The following is a 21207-nucleotide window of genomic DNA, read 5'->3' as shown; positions in this document are numbered from 1 at the left end:
AATGTATTTACTGTATTCACCATCCTTCACTTGAAGTTTTGCTAAACATGGTAACTTGATAAATGTTTTGCATCACAAAGACAGCTTCCTCTGTGGGAAGTTTTACACACAAACACTGTTCTTCAGAGCATTAATATTTTTGTCTGACATTTTATTTCATTAGTCAGAAGTACAATAGAAATATTGTTGTAGACAATTTGCTGAAGTATGCTGCTGTGATGCAAGAGTGCAGCAGTATGGCTCTATTTGTTTAGATAGCGCATTATCCTTGTTTCTTGTTTTTAAAATTTATTACATTTATATAATTGCAGCTTAACAAATACAATCAAATTTTTTTTTTAAAAAAAGGACATTTTTTATTTGAAAATATAACAGAAAAAATAACAAACCAAATATAAATAACAACAAAAATAAGATTGTCAGCTGATATTAACATTAAGAATATTCTGACAATTCTGATATAAACATATGATATAATTCTGATATAAACATAGGTAATTCAAATGTCCAAATAGGTGTCTAAACAGAATTTACAATTAAGAAGTTGTTCATTCAAATGTAAAGGACAGTGAGATTCAAACCACTAACAGATAGATGGTAGATATTTGTCCATCCAACTTCTCAGTATTGATATTTTAGCTACCATAAAGTTCTCAAACCCACTTTTGTTGCCTGTCTGTTATTCAACACATCACAGAAATATAATTTAAGAGAGTGTGAACATTTGCAAAAAAATTATCCAAAACAAAGTTGATAAAGCGTTGTAATTTATGCCCGGAAAGAAACATCACAGAATGTGCCCATTCCATATGCCTCAAGAAAGCATTTTCTGAGTTACATCAATTCAGTTCTTGTATTACATGCTTGGGATATCCATCACCACAGATTCCTTTGTATAATGCCAATTCCAATAAGAAATAAAAAGAATCAAATGTTTTTGAAGTATTTCTATTGTTGATTATTCCTTTTCATAATAGTTTATATTGTGTAATTTTATTGAGTATCTTAAAGTCCTGGATTTTCTTCTGGTCTGTTGAGGATATTCTGTCCATTTTCCATGCCAATGCATTCAGTATCTAGAGATTCATAGAATTGTAGAGTTGGAAGGGAATAACCAAAATGCATTCATTTCTGTGTATCTGTTGTTTTGTGAATTTCCAAAGCATGATTATTGTATTCAATATTGTATTATTTCATATTCACTTACCCCCTCCCCAATTTTTTAAAACAACATTCCTACAGTTGTGCAGAGGGTGGACCCATAGATTTTTCTGTATATCTAACAAATGACTGATACTGTTAAGTATCCTCATTTTCAAATTAATGTTAATTTTCTTTCTTTGTTTGTTGAAGGAGGATGAGTATGCAGACCTTACAGTGCAATCTTATGCTTGTCAACTCTCAAATCAGGCCTACTTTGGTCAGTGGGTTTATTCCCTGGCAGGCATGTTCAGAATTGCAGTCTTTGTCACATAATGTGATTCTGTGAGTCACTTGTCAACAAACTGAGTGCTTTAAACACTCATAGTACTGGTTTTGAAGCAAAACATAATGAAAAACAATTTAGAAATTGTAACTCAGTGCTGACCTTCACTGTTAGAAATGTTACCTTTTCTATCATATACGAGAGAAGAAAAAGGCAACTTGATAGAATGGAGATGCTTTTGTAATATTGAATGGGTGGATCATCTGAAAATGGTTCAAAAGGAATAAGTGGCCAATTTTCACATACCCCCTCCTGAGTTAAGCATTATTTTCAAACATTGCACACATCTCTGCAATTACATAAAATGATTTCCAAAACTGCTTGGAAAGCATAAAATAATCTGCTTTCTACAGAGCAACAAAGCTATTAGAGAAAGGACATTTCAGCTAGTCTGTCGTCTGAACTTGAGTAGTGAAGAAGACATAAGGCTGTTAATGAGAGTGCTAGAATAAAAGAATAAATGAGTGATCTGTCACTGAAGAGAAATGAGTGCTAATTAGGGATGCATGAGCATTCCTATGGTTGCCCTGAATGGAGCTTGATCTTTTCAAATGCTCCTTGTGAGCAGCCACAGAACAGAACACGCATAGGCACTACAAAACTACAAACCTTATTTGGGTGAGACAGTGATGGGTGTTCCTGTTCCTAGCAGGGGACTAGGGCTGGAACTGTCCCTTTCATTCTTCCTTCCCCACCATCCTGGGACTACAATTCCTAGCATTCCTGACAGAAAAATGACCCTGTAAATTAGGGCTTGCATCTGTGAGGCAAATGTGGACCTTTTCACAGCAGGGGCCTGTGTGGGGGCATTTGAACTATACTTACCATATCCTAGTTTTAACAAGTGCATTACAGAGTGTTAGTTGTGGAAGTCTCATAATTAAGTTGCCAAAACAGGAGTAGTTAAAAATAGCAATGCTGTGATACACTTTGAAGAAAGCTTAGTAAATGTTTATAATTCGAGGTGTGTCTGAGGAACATTGCCTATGCTGGTTGTTCATTCACGAGATACTTAAATGGAATATCTAAAACTATCATAATAAAATCAGAACTGATATTTTTTGCCAGAGTGGAAAATCTGAGCTATGTCCATCTAGCCTTATGTTCCTTAATTTTGGGACCATTTTCATCAACTATGGGCGGAACAAAGAGAGAACTTGTTTAGCAAGGGTATTATCAGACATCAGATTTTGAAAGGTCATCTTGTCTTCCTAAATATGACACTGGTAGGTAGCTATTAAATATGTATGTGAACCTTGTCTCAAACGAATAGAACAAGATTATGTTGTGCAAAAACAATCCTTGATTATAAATAAATGTGGATAATTGAAAAAATGTGGGTTCCTAGCAGCACATTTCAAATCTTGTTTAGTGTTGCGTTGAAGGCATAATCACTCCATAATTTGAAATACATTCTGCACTAAAGATACCCATTTATGTGTATGTTCTGATTTTCTTGCTTGTTCTTTTAGCCTACTGGAGGTTTTGGCTGTGTGTCAGTGTAGTGTATGAGCTTTTCCTCATCTTCATACTTTTTCAGGTAAGGATTTAAAAATTGCATCTTTTATGCAGTTTATTGGGGATTTTTAAAGAAGTTTTGTAAAAGGTGACAAACATGAACAATAAAATGGGAAGTTTTCTTTAAAAGGAAGCGTGCCAACATAGAAAGCTCTCTTTATACCAAACCAGATCACCAGTCCATCTAGTTCAGTATTATTTACTCTTGACTGGCTGCAGTTCTCCAGGGACCTACTTTTTACTGGACCCATCAGGATAGCTGTCAGAAGAGGAGGTATCCACTCTTCTCAAGGCAAGGGGATTATTGCCTCCACACTCCGTTTCTTTCACACATCCATGTAAACAAAAGCTAAGGAAGCTTCTGTCAGGACTTTTCCCTCTGGCTAGGTAGGTAGTTCTTGGCAAAAGTGTTTGGGCAGCAGTCTCCTATCTTGCATGGGATTTCCTGAGAACTGTTAAGCTTATCACAGCACCTTATGCTACATGGGGACTAGCTCTCAGAACACTGGGAGAGTATTTTAGCTACTATTTCATTTGCAAGTAAACCAAGAAAGCACTTCTTGGTCATTCCATAGGTTGTGAAAATTCTTATTCTTGATTTCAGTGTTCCCAGTTGAGCCTATTCCCTGCAGAAATGCCATAATAATCTAGGTCTGCTTCTGTGCCCCTCCCCACTCCGAACTGCTCCAGAGGTTCCAGGCAGGCTCAGATACTGTTTTCCTGTCAGGTGTGTAACAACCATGGGGCTTAAATACTACCAGCTTTGTTGTGGCCATGTACCTGCCCATCTGTTTTGAGTCAAAGCAATTATTTCTAGGTGTGGATCTATTCACCCTTTCCAAAAAAAGAAAGGGAACTGCCTGAGCCTAGCTGTTTTTCTCTCTTTCAAAATGGAGCCTTTACTTTCAAGGCTGAGACCCATAAGCTCAACTTCCCTAAAGCAGCCCTTTGTTAACAGGTGGCCTATTGGACGGAATAATGTTCATATGTGTTGCTCTTACACTCTTAGTTCTAGTCTCCTGTAGCCACGTGCCAGTTATTTGAGAGAAGATTTCACTTTCACTTCAAATGCCAAAGGATCTCGGGTAGTTTGCTTCTGTCGTTCAGGAAGCAGAGGTGCTCGTTGTTAATGAAGCATGTTCTATGGGTGCCACAATTGAGGTGGAGTGCAGAGTACACTTAGAAGAGTGCTGCAGTAATTTTATTTTATTTATAAAGTTTATACACCGCTTGATTGTAAAAAACCATTACAAAAAGAAAAAACCATTAAATGAAGAAAACATTACAATATGTTAAAACATACAAAAAGTTAAAATACTAAAACAGATTAAAATTCACATCAGCATTGCTAAGCACCTGGGCAGGCTTGTCTAAGCAATGTTTGTAAAAGGTACTGAAAAGAATACATTGAGGGGGCTTTTATCTGTCTTTAGTATTGTCTTGTGTAGGTTATTAACTTATACTCTTTAAGCAGTGAATGGACACAGGGCTTTATCCAATCTCTTATTTAAGGTAATGAAACCAAATGTGCTTGACTCTTCTACCTGTGTTGCCATCTTAGAAAATGTTAAAATTACTATTCAAGAAGAGTACAATATTTTGTCACATTAGAACTTGTTTTAACTATTTCTTACTAATAGATGTGCTTAATTCTTTAGACTGTACATGATGGAAGACAGTTTATGAAATTCATTGATCCAAATTTAGGAGTCCCCTTACCAGAAAGAGATTATGGTGGAAATTGCCTTATATATGATCCAAACAATGGGACAGATCCCTTTCACAATATTTGGGTAAGAGACTGAAACTGAAATATCTGATTTAGCACTGAAGCTGATCTAAAAATTTGTGTTTGTATGATGTATCATTTGGTATTTGTGCTTAATGGCAATACATCACCTGCCTCATAACCACTAATGTGTATTCTGTAATTCCATACAAGAGCAGAATTCAGATTCCTGAGAATCTTGGGCTTTACTTTAAAAAACAAACAAAAAACCCACACAAAACCAAGCTTTCAGCATTTTTAGCTGGTATGATAAAATGTGAGTATGCAGTGCCTGGAGTAAATACCATAGTCATAGAAGTTGTTGAGCATTGTTTTCAGGTATCAGTGGGTTGAAGATTAAGCCTGTATAGCTTGCCCCCCCCCTCCATGGCTAGTTAGAAGCAAAACAAACTGTGTAAAATAAGCAAAATTTCACAGATCTATATTTGGGATTCAGCAATTCTATGCATGAAATTCTGTTGTTGTTGTTGTTGTACAGAAAAAGAATAGGCTACTATCCAAGTCAAGTGTTAACTGCGTTCTGGGGTTCAGAAATCTTGTCTGATTTTAGGAAGCACGTGGCAGTGAGAAAGGAAATAGACAAAAGCCTCTGGATCAGCAAATTCTGCTTAAAATGTAGAGGCTATCACAATACCTCCACTGCAAATGTCTGTACTTAGCTTGCTATGGTGCTCCTTGCCACAAGGAAAACATTGTGGCAAAGAAATCGTACATTTCCTAAGAGGGCTTAGCTATCAGTAGAAAATGTAATCCGTTGCCAGCTGATTATGCCAAATTCTGCCTTCATCCACCACCATTTTGTGAATGGCTTTGCCTCTGCACCACTGTTTTGAAACTGACTGGCTTCAATTTTCAGCCAACTCAAGTAGGTGGGGTAGAAAATTTGAAAACCTCTGATCTAAGATACAAGGCACTATTCTGTCAAAATTGAAATGTTACAAAAATTTGGGAGGAAATGAATTAGATTTCCCAAAAATGCAATTAAAACAATAGATTAAAATTTATTTTGGGTTAGTGTTGTTGCCGTCCTGGATGAATATTTGCATTTTAGACGTAAGCAATAAAAGTATTGCCTTGTTAAAATTGACAGTATGTGTGTATCTGAAATATCTGATAAACTTTATGGAAAATACTCCAAACTACAACCTAGTAATCAGTGAACTAGTTACCTTATAAACGGGTCTAATCTGTGTAACCCAGTTTTTCTGCTTGAATTAAAGGACAAACTAGATGGATTTGTTCCTGCTCATTTCCTTGGCTGGTATATAAAGGTGAGAATCGGTCCTTTTTGTGTTCAGCTATTGTTAGCATTTGCAGCTTGACTGCTTCTCCTTCAATGTTACCAGTGTGCAGAATCAGTTATGTCAGGCACTCATCTGTGAAAAAGTTTTAACTGCGTTTGTTCAACTTCAACTATTTCTTACTACACTGGGTCATTAATTTCCTTCAAGGCTAGGAATCTTTTTACATGTTGTGTCCTCACATTTTGATACATAAACCTCTAAACCTCTGCATGTTAACAGCAACATATTTAGTTGTCTGGAGTAGACCTGTTGAAATCAATGGACATAAGCAACCACTGATTTCACTGAGATTACTCAGAATATGATTTTCTTGGATATCACCTATTGTCAACAGTTGACTTCAGAACTTACACTTTAATGACTTAATTGCAACTATGGGGAAACATTTGCTTAACATGGAATTTTGCATGATGTTCTCATGTTGCTGCATCATCATAATAGTGCTCCATTAGGACAGTGCAACAACATCTGTATTTTTATATAGTTGTCATGGATATTTAGCATTTCTCTTCCAGGTAAAATGCTGATTGTGCTGCTCAGTATTTAATCTCAAAATTAAAGCAGCTCAGCCACCCATTGGCCCCTCGGTGAAAGGCAACTTCTTTCAGTTGAGTAGCTTGTTAAACCTTCTGCTCCATCTGCTCTGTGACTTACAGGTACATGCAAGTGGCTAGTTTGGTAATCTTTTCTGCTCTTTTTGATTAAAACTAGAATAATGGGTAGTTGATGCAGAGTTTGTCCCTGCAGGATAAACATGAATAGTACTTTCAGATCAAAATGGACACATCCTTGAGAGTCACCCCAGGTTTTTGAAAGATGCCTGAAAACTTAAATAATAGTTATGATTCTGCTTGAAAATATGTCTACCAGTCTGTGCTGCTCATGGTTATATGGTCTTCTGATCCACTTGTCTGGAACTGCTGATCTTCAAAGGAGCACAGAAATCTGGTGTGCAGCCTACTATACTGTTATCCGCTATGGCTGCAAGCTTTCCCCGCTATATTTAACTCAGACTATTCTGAACCCTTTGTAGAGCACACTATATAATACTTGTTCCTTTATTTAGTAACTCAAGGTTTTGAATAATCTGTAGGATTAACTTTCCTTTTCATTTTTTAAACCGTTTCAGACATTAATGATTCGTGATTGGTGGATGTGCATGATTATCAGTGTAATGTTTGAATTTCTGGAGTACAGTCTGGAACATCAGCTCCCAAACTTCAGTGAATGTTGGTGGGACCATGTGAGTACTGTTCTCTAAAGAAATATGCTAATGGTTCAAATTACTATGCCAATAATCTACTTTAGGTGCTTTAGTTACTAATGTGAGTAGCATTAGGTGGATGGGAGTGTTTCTTTTTCTTTCTTTTTTTAATCCTTGCTATCTGAAATCCAGGTAGTTCTAAACTGTAATATTGTCTCTATGAATTACCTTTTTGTGTATGCTAATTAAATGTCTGCTATATGGCATGCATGAAAAAGACTTATGGTAGTTTATGGACTCTTCCCAATAAATATATTTCCTGTGTTTGGACATAGCAATGAGGAATGTGCAAGAGGAATTAACCTAGAACAACCTCATACTTGCAACCCCCACCTCCACTGCAGCTGTGAGGAGGGAATTGGAAGCTTTTGTTTCAGTTTTTGGGTAGCTGCAGATTAAAATTACTTTGAACCCTAAAATATGGTTGGTCTTAACTATAGTATAGCAGAACTAACCAGCTTGGTAAGTGTCAGGGAACTGCCATCGGAAAGGCAGGCGGTGGAGGGGCTCTCGGAAGCTAGGAGAGACTCAGCAGCGGAGGAAGGCACCAGCAGGGGGAGAGAGGGAGCTCCCAAAGAAAGAGAGTCAGAGGGATGGCTCAGGGAGACTTCTAGTGAAAACAGTGGTGAGGTCTCAGGACCTCCTGTAGGCACTCCCACTCCTTGCCGGAAACTGTCGCGCCGAGAATCCCGAAGACGCGTTTCCGTCAAGGAACTTTTATGTTGGAGTAGATTCCGCAGACGCCCACTGTCGGATTCTGCCAGCGATTAAGGGAGTCATGCTTAAGGGGCTCCGCTGTAGACAGAGTCTTGAGAAACATGCCCAAGATCTGAGGGACTGAACTTTTACGCACAAGTAGCTCATCATCCCATCACAGCAATCCGACAGTCTCTGTAAGCGCTTGTGCAAAAAAAGGCATCATGAGCAACCCAACCGGAGCCGGAGACGCAGGAGGAGCTGGAGCGGGTCCAAGCCTGGAGGAAAGGTACAGGGTGTTGGAACTCCAGCTAGCGCTGCAAACGGCAAGGCTCGAAGAGAGGCGGGCTCAGGATGCAGACAAGGGCAAAGCCACCCCACTTGCCAGGAAGGTGCCAGGGTTGGTGCAAAAGTTTGGGGGTGATCCCAGAAATTATCAAGCCTTTAGGACTGAGATGCAATACGCCCTCAATCTGCAGTTTGATGACTTCCCAGATGAGGAATCGAGAGTGGCGTTTGTCATTGGGCATCTCGAAGGGGGGGCAAAGGACTGGGTGAGGCCCCTGATGGCAGGGAATAATGACGCTCTAAAGGACACGAGGAAATTTTTTCGCGCCATGGACCTGATGTTTTCCAGTGAAATTGAGCAGGGGGTGGTGCGCAGACGATTGATGGCGTGTAAACAGGGGAATCGATCCGTCCAAGAGTACTGGACTGAGTTTACCATGTTGATCCATAAACTGGGGTGGGACCTGTCTGCGGACCCTATTCAAATGCTTTTCGAAGAAGGGTTATCCTCGACGGTGAAGGACGAACTTTCCCGTGCGCCCAGGGCGGAGTCTATGGACCAATTGACTAAATCAGCGCTTGCCATAGGAGCGCGCCAAGAGGCGAGAGCCTTGGAAAAGCGGGAAGGGAAAGGGGAACATTGGAGTGAGTTCCGCATTCCAGAGATACCAGAGCAGCACTCCCCACCAGTAGAGCCGATGGAGATTGGAGCAGCGCGCGCGGAGCTTCAAACACCAACGAAGGGCGGAAGAAGGAGGGAAAGAGCGCCAAGAAATGTTTCCTCTGCCAACAGCCAGGTCACTTTGCCAGAGTCTGCCCTCAAAGGAAGGGATGGCAAGGAATGGCGGGAGCTGGGACTTCCGGAGGCGGCGCGAAGGGCAATGGCTGCCCTTTCCTAACGGGAAGGGAAGCTCCGCTCGAGAAAGGGTCGTCCGCTACGGCGCAGCGGAGACCCGAAACGGAAACCCGCAGGCAGCAGAAGCCTGCGGTCCCGGGACCCGGCGGGCGCCAGCAGCGGCCACCGAAACGTTGAAGGAACCCCGTAAGGGGCTCCGGATCGCGGAGGAGGCTGCGGCGCTGTGGGTCGTTCCGCAATCGGCGGAGTGAAGCCGCGTAGCTGTTGCCAGTGAGCGCTGACCTTTTTTCCTGAAATTTATGCTCTGAAAACAACAACCCGTGAGTAAACAACTGACTGTATGCAATTTGGGACTTTAAAATATTAAATTTGGCTGAAAGCGGAGTGACGAAAAACAGGAAGTCCGTCTTCCGCTCCCATTGAACTTGAACGCAAAGAGCTGGAGGAGTGGAGGCAAAGAGAGATCTTTTAAACTATTTGATCTGAGCACCCATTGAACTTTATTCTAAGTGGAACAATAATTTTATGTGTTGGACTTTTATATTTTAATTACACGGGGATATCTTTCTCCCTTTGGAGCTACATTCTAACTAAAAACCCCAGGCACTGGAGCTGCCTGAGAAACTGAGCTGTCAGCTTGCAGTTTGCAGTTTGGATACTTTGAATCTGAACTTTGAAACAATCTGAGAGAGTTTGAACTTGCTACTTTAAGGCATTTGGATTACCAGCTTGCACCATCAGAAACACTGTTGCTGTACTAAACCCCAACTCCGCTGAAAAATCTCTTTATTGAAGGTTCTTGGACTTAGAAATCTGACTTTATTTTAACTGAAATTGATTTCTTTCCTGAAATATTTTAAACTCCCCCTAGAGGATTCGGGACCCATAACAGTGACTTTTATTTTACTTTCCCTTTCCCGGCCCTCTGCTGACTGTTACCATCTGGGCCGTGACTTTCTCATGGGAACAACTCAGCTTGACCTTGACTTTTAGATAACTTTGGAATGAGTGGTACAAGAAGGAGAGGAAGAACTAAACAAACAACTTTGACAACTTTAACCGCAGCCTCACAGGCACGTAGATCATCTGTGCCTACTTTGCCTTCTGAGGTGGAAGCTGTTTCGCTGCCTGTTTCTCTGCCTCGGGCAGGGGAGGGAGAAACTGAGGAATTACAACTGGAAGATATGGCCTCAGGGGCAAGCACTGCTATTTTAGAGAAAATTTTTGAAAAATTGGAATCTTTGGATAAGAAAGTAGAATCTTTGGACAAGAAAGCCGATGAGCAAACATATAAAATTGAGCAGAACACAGAGTGTTTAAATAAATTATCTGGACAAGTTGCACAGAATACTCAAGCAATCGCAGAATTGAAGGAGGCTGCAGGGGAAAATCAGAAATTGGCTGAAGATACCAGCCAAAAACTTGAAAATTTAGAACAAGAGGTAAGACCACTCTGCAAACAAGTAGGTGAACATCAGACCTATTTGTCCATGCTTGAACTGCGGAACAGGGAGAGCAATTTAAGGATAAGAGCAATACCAGAAGTGGAAGAAGGCAACCTAGCTGAGTTTTTGACTAAAGAATTTTCCAAATTTTGGAGTTTAGAGGAAAAGGATTTTAAAATTGTTTCGGCTTTCAGGCTCGGAAGACTTCTAAAGAAAGAGAAGCCCAGAGACTGTTTGATAATACTGAGGTCAAAGGAGGAAAGGGATAAGATTTTGGGCCTACACTACGGAAAGTCACTGGACATTTTGGACAAAAGAATTGAGATCTACAAGGATATTCCTAAACAACTGCTAGATCTTAGATCTAACTATTTGGAGTTGACAAGACTACTAAGGAAGAATTCAATCATCTTTAGGTGGGAATTTCCTCAAGGACTATCTTTTACTTTTAGAGGGAAGAAGATCAAAATCAGAACATCGGAAGATAGAGATAAATTTCTGAACGTATACGGAGAGGACCTTCACAAAGGAATTGACCAACTTCCAGGGCCTGAAACACCAGAGGTACCTGCACCCTTGGACCCTGAAGATCCTCTGAATAAGATACCACCCCTTGAAAAATAACCAGATTTATTCAGGATGTCTCTGCAACTTTTGAGCTGGAACATTAATGGCTGCAACATCCCGGAAAAAAGGAGGAAAATTTTTCATATATTAAAAAAAGAACAATTGGATATTATCTGCTTACAAGAAACACATGTGACTAGGCTCCATAGAAAGGTGTTAATAAACAAAAGACTTGGTCAAGAATTCATATCTTCGGACAGAGTAAAGAAGCGAGGAGTGGTGATATATGCAAAAGAGAGCCTGTCACCTAAATTCTTATTCAAAGACGAACATGGAAGAATATTAGGAATTGAGATACAACATCAAGGAGAAAAGATTTTGATATTAGGAATTTATGCACCAAATGACGGGAAATCGGAATTTTACAAGAAGTTGCATGAGATTATGCTGGACTATCTGGACTACAACAACATCATTATGATGGGAGACATGAATGGGGTCGTATCGACAAACATGGATAAGTCACAAAATCAAAATGTTACAAAAGACGGCAGACTGCCAAAGACCTTTTTTGAAATGGCTGACAATATGGACTGGATTGACATTTGGAGAACTAAGAACCCCCTGGGAAGAGAGGGAACATTCTTCTCTGAAGCCCAACTGACTTGGACAAGAATCGACCAAATATGGATATCTAGAGGTCTGGCACCCAAGGTTAGAAAAGTGGAAATCTGCCCAAAGACCTGCTCCGACCATAATGCGCTGAAGATGGATATGACACTTTTGCCAACCGGCTCCTTTAGATGGAAGATGAATGATAGCTTGTTTAGAGATCAGGAGATTGTCAAGAAGGCCCAAAAAACTCTGAAGGATTATTTTGAAATAAATATGAACACTACGGTGGAAAAAAGAACTATCTGGGACGCAAGCAAAGCTGTGATGAGGGGGTTCTTGATACAACAGAACACTGTAAAGAAAAGAACACAAAATGAAAGGAAGGATAAGATTTTGCAGAAAATCAAAGAATTGGAGAAGAAATTAAGATCAAATCCGAAGTCACAGCCGATTCTGAGAGAAATTAAACTGTATCAAGCTCAATATTCCAAATTGATAAACCAAGAAATAGAATGGAAGATTAAATTAATGAAACAAAAAACTTTTGAATCGGCAAATAAATGTGGGAAACTGCTAGCCTGGCAGTTGAAGAAGAGACAGAAACTAAATATAGTTACAAACCTAGAAATTGAAGGAAGAAATATCCAGAACCCCATGGAAATTAGAAAGTGCTTCCAGAGATACTTTAAAAAATTATACACTCAAGGGCCGCAAGATGAGGTTGAGATTAAACAATTTTTGGAAAGAAATGGACTAACAAAGTTGTCACAAAAAAACAGATTAATCCTGAACAACAAAATAACACAGCAAGAGATTGAACAAGCTATCCAGAACATGCAATTGGGCAAATCTCCAGGGCCAGACGGTCTGACCTCCAAGTATTATAAGACATTAAAAGACTACCTGATCCAACCATTGATGGAGGTCTGTAATGAAATTATGGAAGGGAAGAAGGCGCCGGAATCGTGGAAGGAAGCTTTTATCACATTGATACCAAAATCTGAAGCTGAAAAGACACAACTTAAAAACTATCGTCCCATCTCCCTTCTGAATGTGGATTACAAAATATTTGCAGACATTTTGGCAAGTAGATTTAAAAGAGTTCTTAATGAAGTAATTCATAAAGACCAGGCAGGCTTTCTCCCAGGCAGACATATGTTTGCAAATACTAGGAACATTATTGACGTTTTGGAACTTTTGCAAACAGATATAAATACAAAAGCAGTGTTAATTTTTATAGACGCGGAGAAGGCCTTTGACAATATTTCTTGGAAATTTATGAAGGGAAATTTGAATGAAATGGGAGTGGGACGGGGGTTTGAGAATGGGATTGACGCAATATATTCAGAACAAAAGGCTAAACTAATAGTTAACAATGTGGTCACAGAAGAGTTCAAAATTGAAAAAGGAACACGACAAGGCTGCCCGATTTCCCCTTTGTTATTTATTTCGGTTCTGGAGGTGCTCTTGAACTTGATCAGAGGGGACCGGTTGGTGGAAGGGATTCAGGTCGGAGCGAAACAATACAAATTGAAAGCTTTTGCAGATGACCTAGTTTTGACTCTGCAGGAGCCAGAATCTAGTACGAAAAGAGTATTACAACTGATACAGGATTTTGGTCGGGTGGCAGGATTTAAATTAAATAAACAGAAAACTAAAGTGTTGGGAAAAAATTTGACAGATATAGAGTCGGAAAGGTTTCAGAGAGAAACAGAACTAACTATGGTTAAAAAAGTAAAATACCTAGGGGTAAACATAACAGCAAAAAACCTGAGTCTATTTAAGGATAATTATGAAAAATGTTGGTCTGAAATTAAGAGAGACTTGGATAGTTGGACAAAATTGAAGCTTTCTTTGTTAGGCCGAATTGCTGCTATCAAGATGAATGTATTGCCAAAAATGTTGTTTTTGTTTCAAACATTACAGATTGTGGACAAAACGGAGTGCTTCCGGAAGTGGCAGAAAGATATATCCAGATTTGTCTGGCAGGGCAAAAAGCCCAGAATTAAGTTTAAGATATTAACAGATGCGAAAGAAAGAGGGGGCTTCGCCCTGCCAGACTTAAAGTTGTACTATGAAGCCGCAGCTTTTTGCTGGCTAAAAGACTGGCTACTTCTCGAAGACACTGACGTGTTGGACTTGGAAGGTTTTAACAATGCTTTTGGTTGGCATGCATACTTATGGTATGATAAAGTTAAGATCAATAAGGCCTTTAAGAACCATATTGTCAGGAAAGCAGTGTTTAATGTCTGGACAAAATACAAAGACTTACTGGAAAATAAAACTCCAAGGTGGCTTTCACCTCTGGAGGCTAAGGCCCTAAAAAGACCCAATATGGAGGCTAAATGGCCAAAATATTGGGAAATATTAGAAAAAGATGGAGACAATTGGAAATTGCAGAGTTTAGAGAAAATGAAGGATAAGGTGCGAGACTGGTTACATTATGCTCAGATTAAAGAAGTTTTTAAAAATGATAAAAAGTTAGGGTTCCAGGTGGAGAAATCGAAGTTAGAAACTGAATTGTTAGAACCAAAGACTAAGGTATTATCTAGAATGTATAACTTGCTGTTAAAATGGAATACACAAGACGAAATGGTTAAATCGGCTATGATAAAATGGGCACAGGACATTGGGCATAACATTATGTTTGAGGACTGGGAAAGGTTGTGGACCACTGGGCTGAACTTCACCGCATGTAATGCTCTGAAGGAAAATGTAATGAAAATGATATATAGATGGTACATGACCCCAGTTAAACTTGCCAAAATATACCATTCGTCTGATAATAAATGTTGGAAATGTAAAGAAAACGAAGGAACATTCTTTCACCTCTGGTGGACATGCCCTAAGGTGAAGGTCTTCTGGGAAATGATATATAATGAGCTGAAAAAGGTATTTAAGTATACCTTCACTAAGAAACCAGAGGCCTTCCTTCTGGGTATTGTCGGCCAGAAGGTGTTAAAGAAGGACCCAACATTCTTTATGTATGCAACAACGGCAGCAAGGATACTCATCGCAAAAAACTGGAAAACCCAAGATCTACCCACACTGGAAGAGTGGCAGATGCAACTGATGGACTATATGCAACTGGCCGAGATGACTGGCAGAATCCGTGACCTGGGAGAAGAGAAGATGGAGGAAGACTGGGAGAAATTCAAGAAGTATCTACAAAAACATTGTAATTTGGTTGAATGCTAAGAAGGATGCTAGATTATAAAAAACTGGCCACCACTAAATTAGATTTGAAATTTGATGATAAGTGAGATTAAAGAAAATATAAAATTTTTTGGAAGAAGTGCTAGATTATATTTGAATGAGTGGACATGAGATTGTAAACAAGTTGATAATTTGTTTGGAAAAAACTTTTAACGATGTAAATGGGAGCGGGAGACGTGAGGGAGTCCAAAGAAGTGATGAAATTATGTCTGTGATAGAAGTAAGACTGTTTATTATTTGTGCATTTATATTTAAAAACTTTAATAAATATTTATATATAAAAAAAAAAAGGAATGGCGGGAGCTGTTGGGGGTGAAGAGGAGGGGGTTAAGGAGCAGGTAAAAGCCAACGCCTGGTTGCCAGCATCGGGGCACAGCAGCCAGGCCAAAGAGCAGTGAATGTGCCCAAGCCTGAACCCCCCAGACCAGCGCTTGTCGTGGAGGTGGTGCTAGAGCTACCAAACGGACATCCGCTAAAGATAAAGGCGCTATTGGACTCAGGCAGCTCCTGCAATTTTATGAGTAAGGAGTTTGCAGCTGAACACCAGATACAGACTATCCCTTTAAGTAACCCTCTGCAGGTGACAACGATTGATGGGAGGGAGCTGTTGGGTGGAGAGGTAAATCTACAGACTGTTCCCATGATAATGAGGGTGGCAAGACACACAGAGGTCATAGCGTTTAATGTGGCTACCCTGGGAGGAGCGCCCATCATATTGGGAATGAGCTGGCTAGCGCTGCATGATCCACTAGTGGGATGGCACCAGAGAGTAGTCTCATTTGGGTCAGCGCATTGCCTGGCACACTGCAAGGGAGGGGAAGCCCAGGTAGGAGCCCAAGCCACGCTAGCAGGGATGGAAGTAACAGATAAAGGGAAGGTACCACGACAATACGCCGACTTGGTTAACGTCTTCAGCAAAAGAGAAGCAGATAAACTGCCCCCGCACAGACCCTTTGACTGTCAACTTAACTAAGGAGCACAACTGTGGGCAAGCTGTATGCAATGTCAGACAGGGAGATGCAGGAGTTAAGGGAGTTCATTGACAAGAACCTCAAGCGAGGTTTCATAAGAGAGTCACGAGCGGTGGGGGGCAGCCCAGTGTTCTTTGTGGACAAAAAACACACGGATAAACCCAGATTGGTCGTGGACTTCCGGGCCCTAAATGCAGTGTCAGAACCCGTGACTTTCCCCATGCCCAGAATCGATGACATTTTGACCCGGGTGAGGAAAGGGAAAATTTTTACCAAGCTGGACCTAAGGGGGGCGTATAACCTGATACGTATGAGAAAGGGAGACGAGTGGAAAACCACTATGTTCACCCCCTTGGGGGCCTTTGAGTACCTCGTTATGCCCTTCGGTCTACAGGCGGGCTCAGCCTGTTTTCAGTCGTTCATGAATCACGTCCTGGGACCATTGCTTTACAAGAACTGTGTAGCGTTCTTAGATGACGTCTTGGTGTACTCAGAGAATGAGGAGGAGCATGTGCGGGACGTAAGGGAGGTACTGAGCAGGCTGCAAGCAAACCAGCTATGGGTGAAACTGGAGAAGTGTCAGTTTCATACCCGAGAGTTGGAAATCCTGGGGTACCGGTTGTCAGACAAGGGATTGGCCATGGATCCCAGCAAAGTTCAAGCGGTACTGGAATGGAAGTCACCAAAAACTAAGAAGGACGTGCAAAGGTTCCTGGGCTTCGGAAACTTCTACCGGAAGTTCATCAAGAACTTTGCTCACTTAACGGCGCCCATCACTGATTGTCTCAGCAGTAAAAAGAAATTTGTCTGGATGGAGGAGGCGCAACGGGCCTTCGAAAGGTTAAAGAAGGCGTTTGCGTCGGAAGAACAACTTTTGCACGTGGATCTACAGCAACCAATGAGAGTGGAGACAGATGCATCCGACCGAGCGGTGGGGGCGGTGCTTCTACAGCCGGGAAAAGATACGTCGGAATGGAGACCGTGTGCCTTCTTCTCGCGGAAATTGAACAAATCCGAGAGGAACTACACCGTGTACGACCGGGAACTACTCGCCATCCATGAAGCGTTCCGGAGATGACGACATCTGCTGATTGGCGCACAGCACAAGGTCCAGGTGTGCACCGATCACAAAAATCTAGAATACTGGAGAACTGCCCGAGTACTGAACCAGAGACAAGTGAGATGGGCACAGGAGTTCTCCAAATTCCATTTTGAAATCCGCTACGTACCAGGGTCAGAGAATGTTAGAGCGGACGCTCTCTCTCGGAAACCAGAGTATTTGGAGGGGGAGGGAGCGCCAGAGGAGAGACATATCATCCCCGAAGACCACTGGGTGTGTGGGGCGGCATTGGTGGGGCAAAGAGAACTGGTAGAGGGTACTGAGAACGATGAATACGCCCAAGATAAACTCAGAGGACTCAGGGGAGGTGGAGAGGACGCCAGGGGGTTTGAGGAAAGGAACGGAGCGTTATATTACAAAGGGGCATTGTACATACCGGAAGGAGAACTGAGGGGCCGGGTACTCAAACAGTCGCACGACAGCCCCACAGCGGGGCACTTCGGGCAGCACAAAACCATGTGGTTGGTTACCAGGGAGTTTTGGTGGCCCAAGGTGAGGGAAGACGTACGGGAATACGTCAGGGGGTGCGACCGTTGCCAGCGGGCAAAAGGGGAGAGACTGGCACCGGCGGGGCTACTGGAACCCTTACCCACACCAGAGAGGCCATTGGAGGCAGTATCCATAGATTTTATGACAGATCTGCCAAGATCCAAGGGGAAAACAGCAGTCATGGTGGTGGTAGACCTATTAACCAAGATGTGCCACTTTATAGCCTGTTCCCACGCAGTCACAGCGGAAGAAACCGCCAAGTTGTTTGTAAAACATGTTTTTAGGTTGCATGGCGCCCCCTTGAGGGTGGTCTCTGACCGAGGGAAACAATTTACTTCCAGGTTCTGGAGAAAGCTCATGAGCTTACTACACGTAGAGGTCAATTTTTCCATGGCCCGACACCCAGAAACTAACGGGCAAGCGGAAAGAGCAAATGGTATTTTACAACAATACCTGAGGTGTTATGTAAATGATAGAGAAAATGATTGGGTAGATAAGTTGGCTCTGGCAGAATTTGCCTACAACAACGCGGAGAATGTGTCCACAGGGATGAGTCCCTTCCTGGCCAATTATGAGTGTCATCCCAGAGCATTTCCAGGTGAAGGAGGGGAAAGTTGGAGTGTCCCTGCAGCAGAACACTTTGTAGAAGAGATGGAAGCGATCCATCGGCAACTCCAACTCAATTTAGAAAGGGCCAAGGAAGAATACAAGAAACAAGCAGACAAAAACAGACGGGAGGGTGAAACCATAAGGGTGGGGGACCGAGTGTGGTTATCCACCCAAGGGCTGCCATTCAAGGGCGGGTGCAAGAAATTGAGGCCTAAGCGGCTGGGACCGTTTGAGGTGATACAACAGGTCAACCCAGTGGCATTCAAACTCAGGTTGCCCAACCACATGAAACTGCATCCAGTATTTCACAGGTCCTTACTGTCGCCGTACCGAGAGGGGCGGGAGTGGGGGGAACGTGAAGGGGAGGTCACACAAACACCAGTCATAGAAGAAAGGGAACGCGACAATCATGTGGCAGGAATCGTCGATTCCAGGTGGAAGGGGAATCAAGTGGAGTATTTGGTAGAATGGGAAGGGGAACCTGAGTCAGAAAACACATGGGTACCGGCAGAGGAGGTCAATGACGAGGTGTTAATAGAAATGTTTCATCAACGGTTTCCGAGGAAACCTCAGCCAGTGACACGGTTCGGGAGGGAACACTTCGGCACCACCGATGAAGAAGAGGAGTTTGAAGGGTTCCCCGAATCAGGGGAAGAAGAGGGTGTAGACTCCGATGAGGAATGGTACTCGGGAAGAAGAGACAGGAGTCAATGGGGAAAGGTGTTCGAGTCCTCTGACGGCGAGGGAAGTTCCTTCCGGGGGTTCCCATCCTCGCCGCCCGTAGAGGAGGGGGTGAAGGGGGCCCTGGAGGGGAGGTGGATGTCAGGGAACTGCCATCGGAAAGGCAGGCGGTGGAGGGGCTCTCGGAAGCTAGGAGAGACTCAGCAGCGGAGGAAGGCACCAGCAGGGGGAGAGAGGGAGCTCCCAAAGAAAGAGAGTCAGAGGGATGGCTCAGGGAGACTTCTAGTGAAAACAGTGGTGAGGTCTCAGGACCTCCTGTAGGCACTCCCACTCCTTGCCGGAAACTGTCGCGCCGAGAATCCCGAAGACGCGTTTCCGTCAAGGAACTTTTATGTTGGAGTAGATTCCGCAGACGCCCACTGTCGGATTCTGCCAGCGAATAAGGGAGTCATGCTTAAGGGGCTCCGCTGTAGACAGAGTCTTGAGAAACATGCCCAAGATCTGAGGGACTGAACTTTTACGCACAAGTAGCTCATCATCCCATCACAGTAAGCATAGCTTAGAATTTGGCTTGCTTTACTAAACCCATAGTTAAGACTTAGCCTATGAGAGCAAAAGCATTTACCTCTATTGTTTACTAACCACCGCTTGAGAAATGTCATTTCTTGTCCACTTTAGGTTATACAACAATCATTTGAAATAATTTGTAGCATGTGTTAAGTACATATCAGAATTGTGCAAAATTTTGTTGAAAACCTAATTTAATAGAAAGCAAATGTAAAGTATATGCTTGTGAATCCACGCTACTGCTAATGCTATGCCATAGAATTTGTAGTGGTGGTTTAAGTTAGTTTTTCTTTTCTTTTTAAGTGGATTATGGATGTAGTAGTATGCAATGGACTTGGCATTTATTGTGGAATGAAGACGTTGGGGTGGCTTTCTTTGAAAACGTATTCATGGCAAGGACTTTGGAACATTCCGACATACAAGTACGTTAAATGATTTCATACCTAAATGAAATAACTTTTAATTCTATGTATGTTAATGTAACCTATTTATTTTCATTTGGGTTGTTACAGTCATTTCATTCTGATGCAGACTAGGACTAATCCGGAGTAAATTATTTATTGCATTTCAAAGAGGCGTTGCTCAGAAAGAGTCTTAAGGTGACTAACAGTCAATATCCAATATACAACAAATGTGAACATATAACAATAGCTAAATGGCTAGTGACTACAACTTTTTCAAAAAAGAATTAAAAATAATAATATTAGAAATATGAATTTATGTGACATAAATATTTGACTTTCTGGAAGGTGATAGATTAGGCCAGCTTGCTTCTACAGGAGATGAGGAAGAGGCAGTAAGGTGCTTTTTGTCATTTTTGCTATAAAAAGTAACCATGATATGAACCATATTTCCCATGAATGAAATTGTTGCTCTCTAGCTTCTGTAAATACTTCTCAAAATGCAAAGTTGAGTAAAGCTGACCACCAATAACCAACTATGGTTTGCTAATTACCAGTGTAAAACCAAACGTTTCTTATGCATCATTCATATTTCTGATATGTTTATTCATTGCATTAGTCTTTAAAGAAGTGTGTTTTAGGCAGTAATGTTCCCACGTACCAAGTTCCTTTAGTTCTAGGTCTTCTTTTTTCTTATAGCATCAGTCTTTAAAGACAGGAGAATAGCTTCTTGCTTGATTGGCTTCATTCATACAAAACACTAAGCTATGGCTTAGTCTTAATTGTTTGTAGTTCAAGAAACCTTGAGTCATCCATCCCTCAGCTGTGCAAACAAGTACAGTGGTACCTCGGGTTAAGTACTTAATTCGTTTTGGAGGTCCGTACTTAACTGTTCTTAACCTGAAGCACCACTTTAGCTAATGGGGTTTCCAGCTGCCGCTGCGCTGCCGGAGCAAGATTTCTGTCCTCATCCTGAAGCAAAGTTCTTAACCTGAAGCACTATTTCTGGGTTAGCGGAGTCTGTAACCTGAAGCGTATGTAACCTGAGGTACCACTGTAATGGATTGTTTCTCTAAAGCTTGGTTTGTTTTCCAGACTTCTTGATTCATGCCTTTATAGCTTGATATGCATCTGGAGTAGGATGCCAAACAATCCATGGTTAAGCAAAGCTGTTTGGTTCAAACATAATGTCAAATCATAGTTAAGGCAAACCTTGGTTCATAAGCCAACAGCAAACAGTGCCTTTGCACTGTGGTTTGTAGCCAAAGAAAAAGCCCTTGGTTAAGCTGCAGGACTCCAAGCCCATGGAGTCATACATTCAAACA

The 21207-nt window shown here is 41.6% G+C and overlaps 1 protein-coding gene across 1 annotated transcript in view; it reads left to right on the top strand.

Annotated features, from left to right (window-relative positions):
• The window catches only part of PTDSS2 (phosphatidylserine synthase 2), a 49424-nt gene that overhangs the window by 15159 nt on the left and 13058 nt on the right, over positions 1-21207 (top strand). Inside the window, exons 4-8 of the mRNA XM_081874920.1 lie at positions 2959-3026; positions 4663-4797; positions 6014-6064; positions 7227-7340; positions 19785-19903. Coding sequence (XP_081731046.1) covers positions 2959-3026; positions 4663-4797; positions 6014-6064; positions 7227-7340; positions 19785-19903 — 487 coding nt within the window. The remainder of the gene's footprint in view (positions 1-2958; positions 3027-4662; positions 4798-6013; positions 6065-7226; positions 7341-19784; positions 19904-21207) is intronic.

This window comes from Podarcis erhardii, assembly GCF_964252035.2.
Source record: "Podarcis erhardii genome assembly, chromosome: 1".
Classification (NCBI taxonomy): domain Eukaryota; kingdom Metazoa; phylum Chordata; class Lepidosauria; order Squamata; family Lacertidae; genus Podarcis; species Podarcis erhardii.
This window is presented reverse-complemented; position numbering and strand designations above follow the sequence as displayed.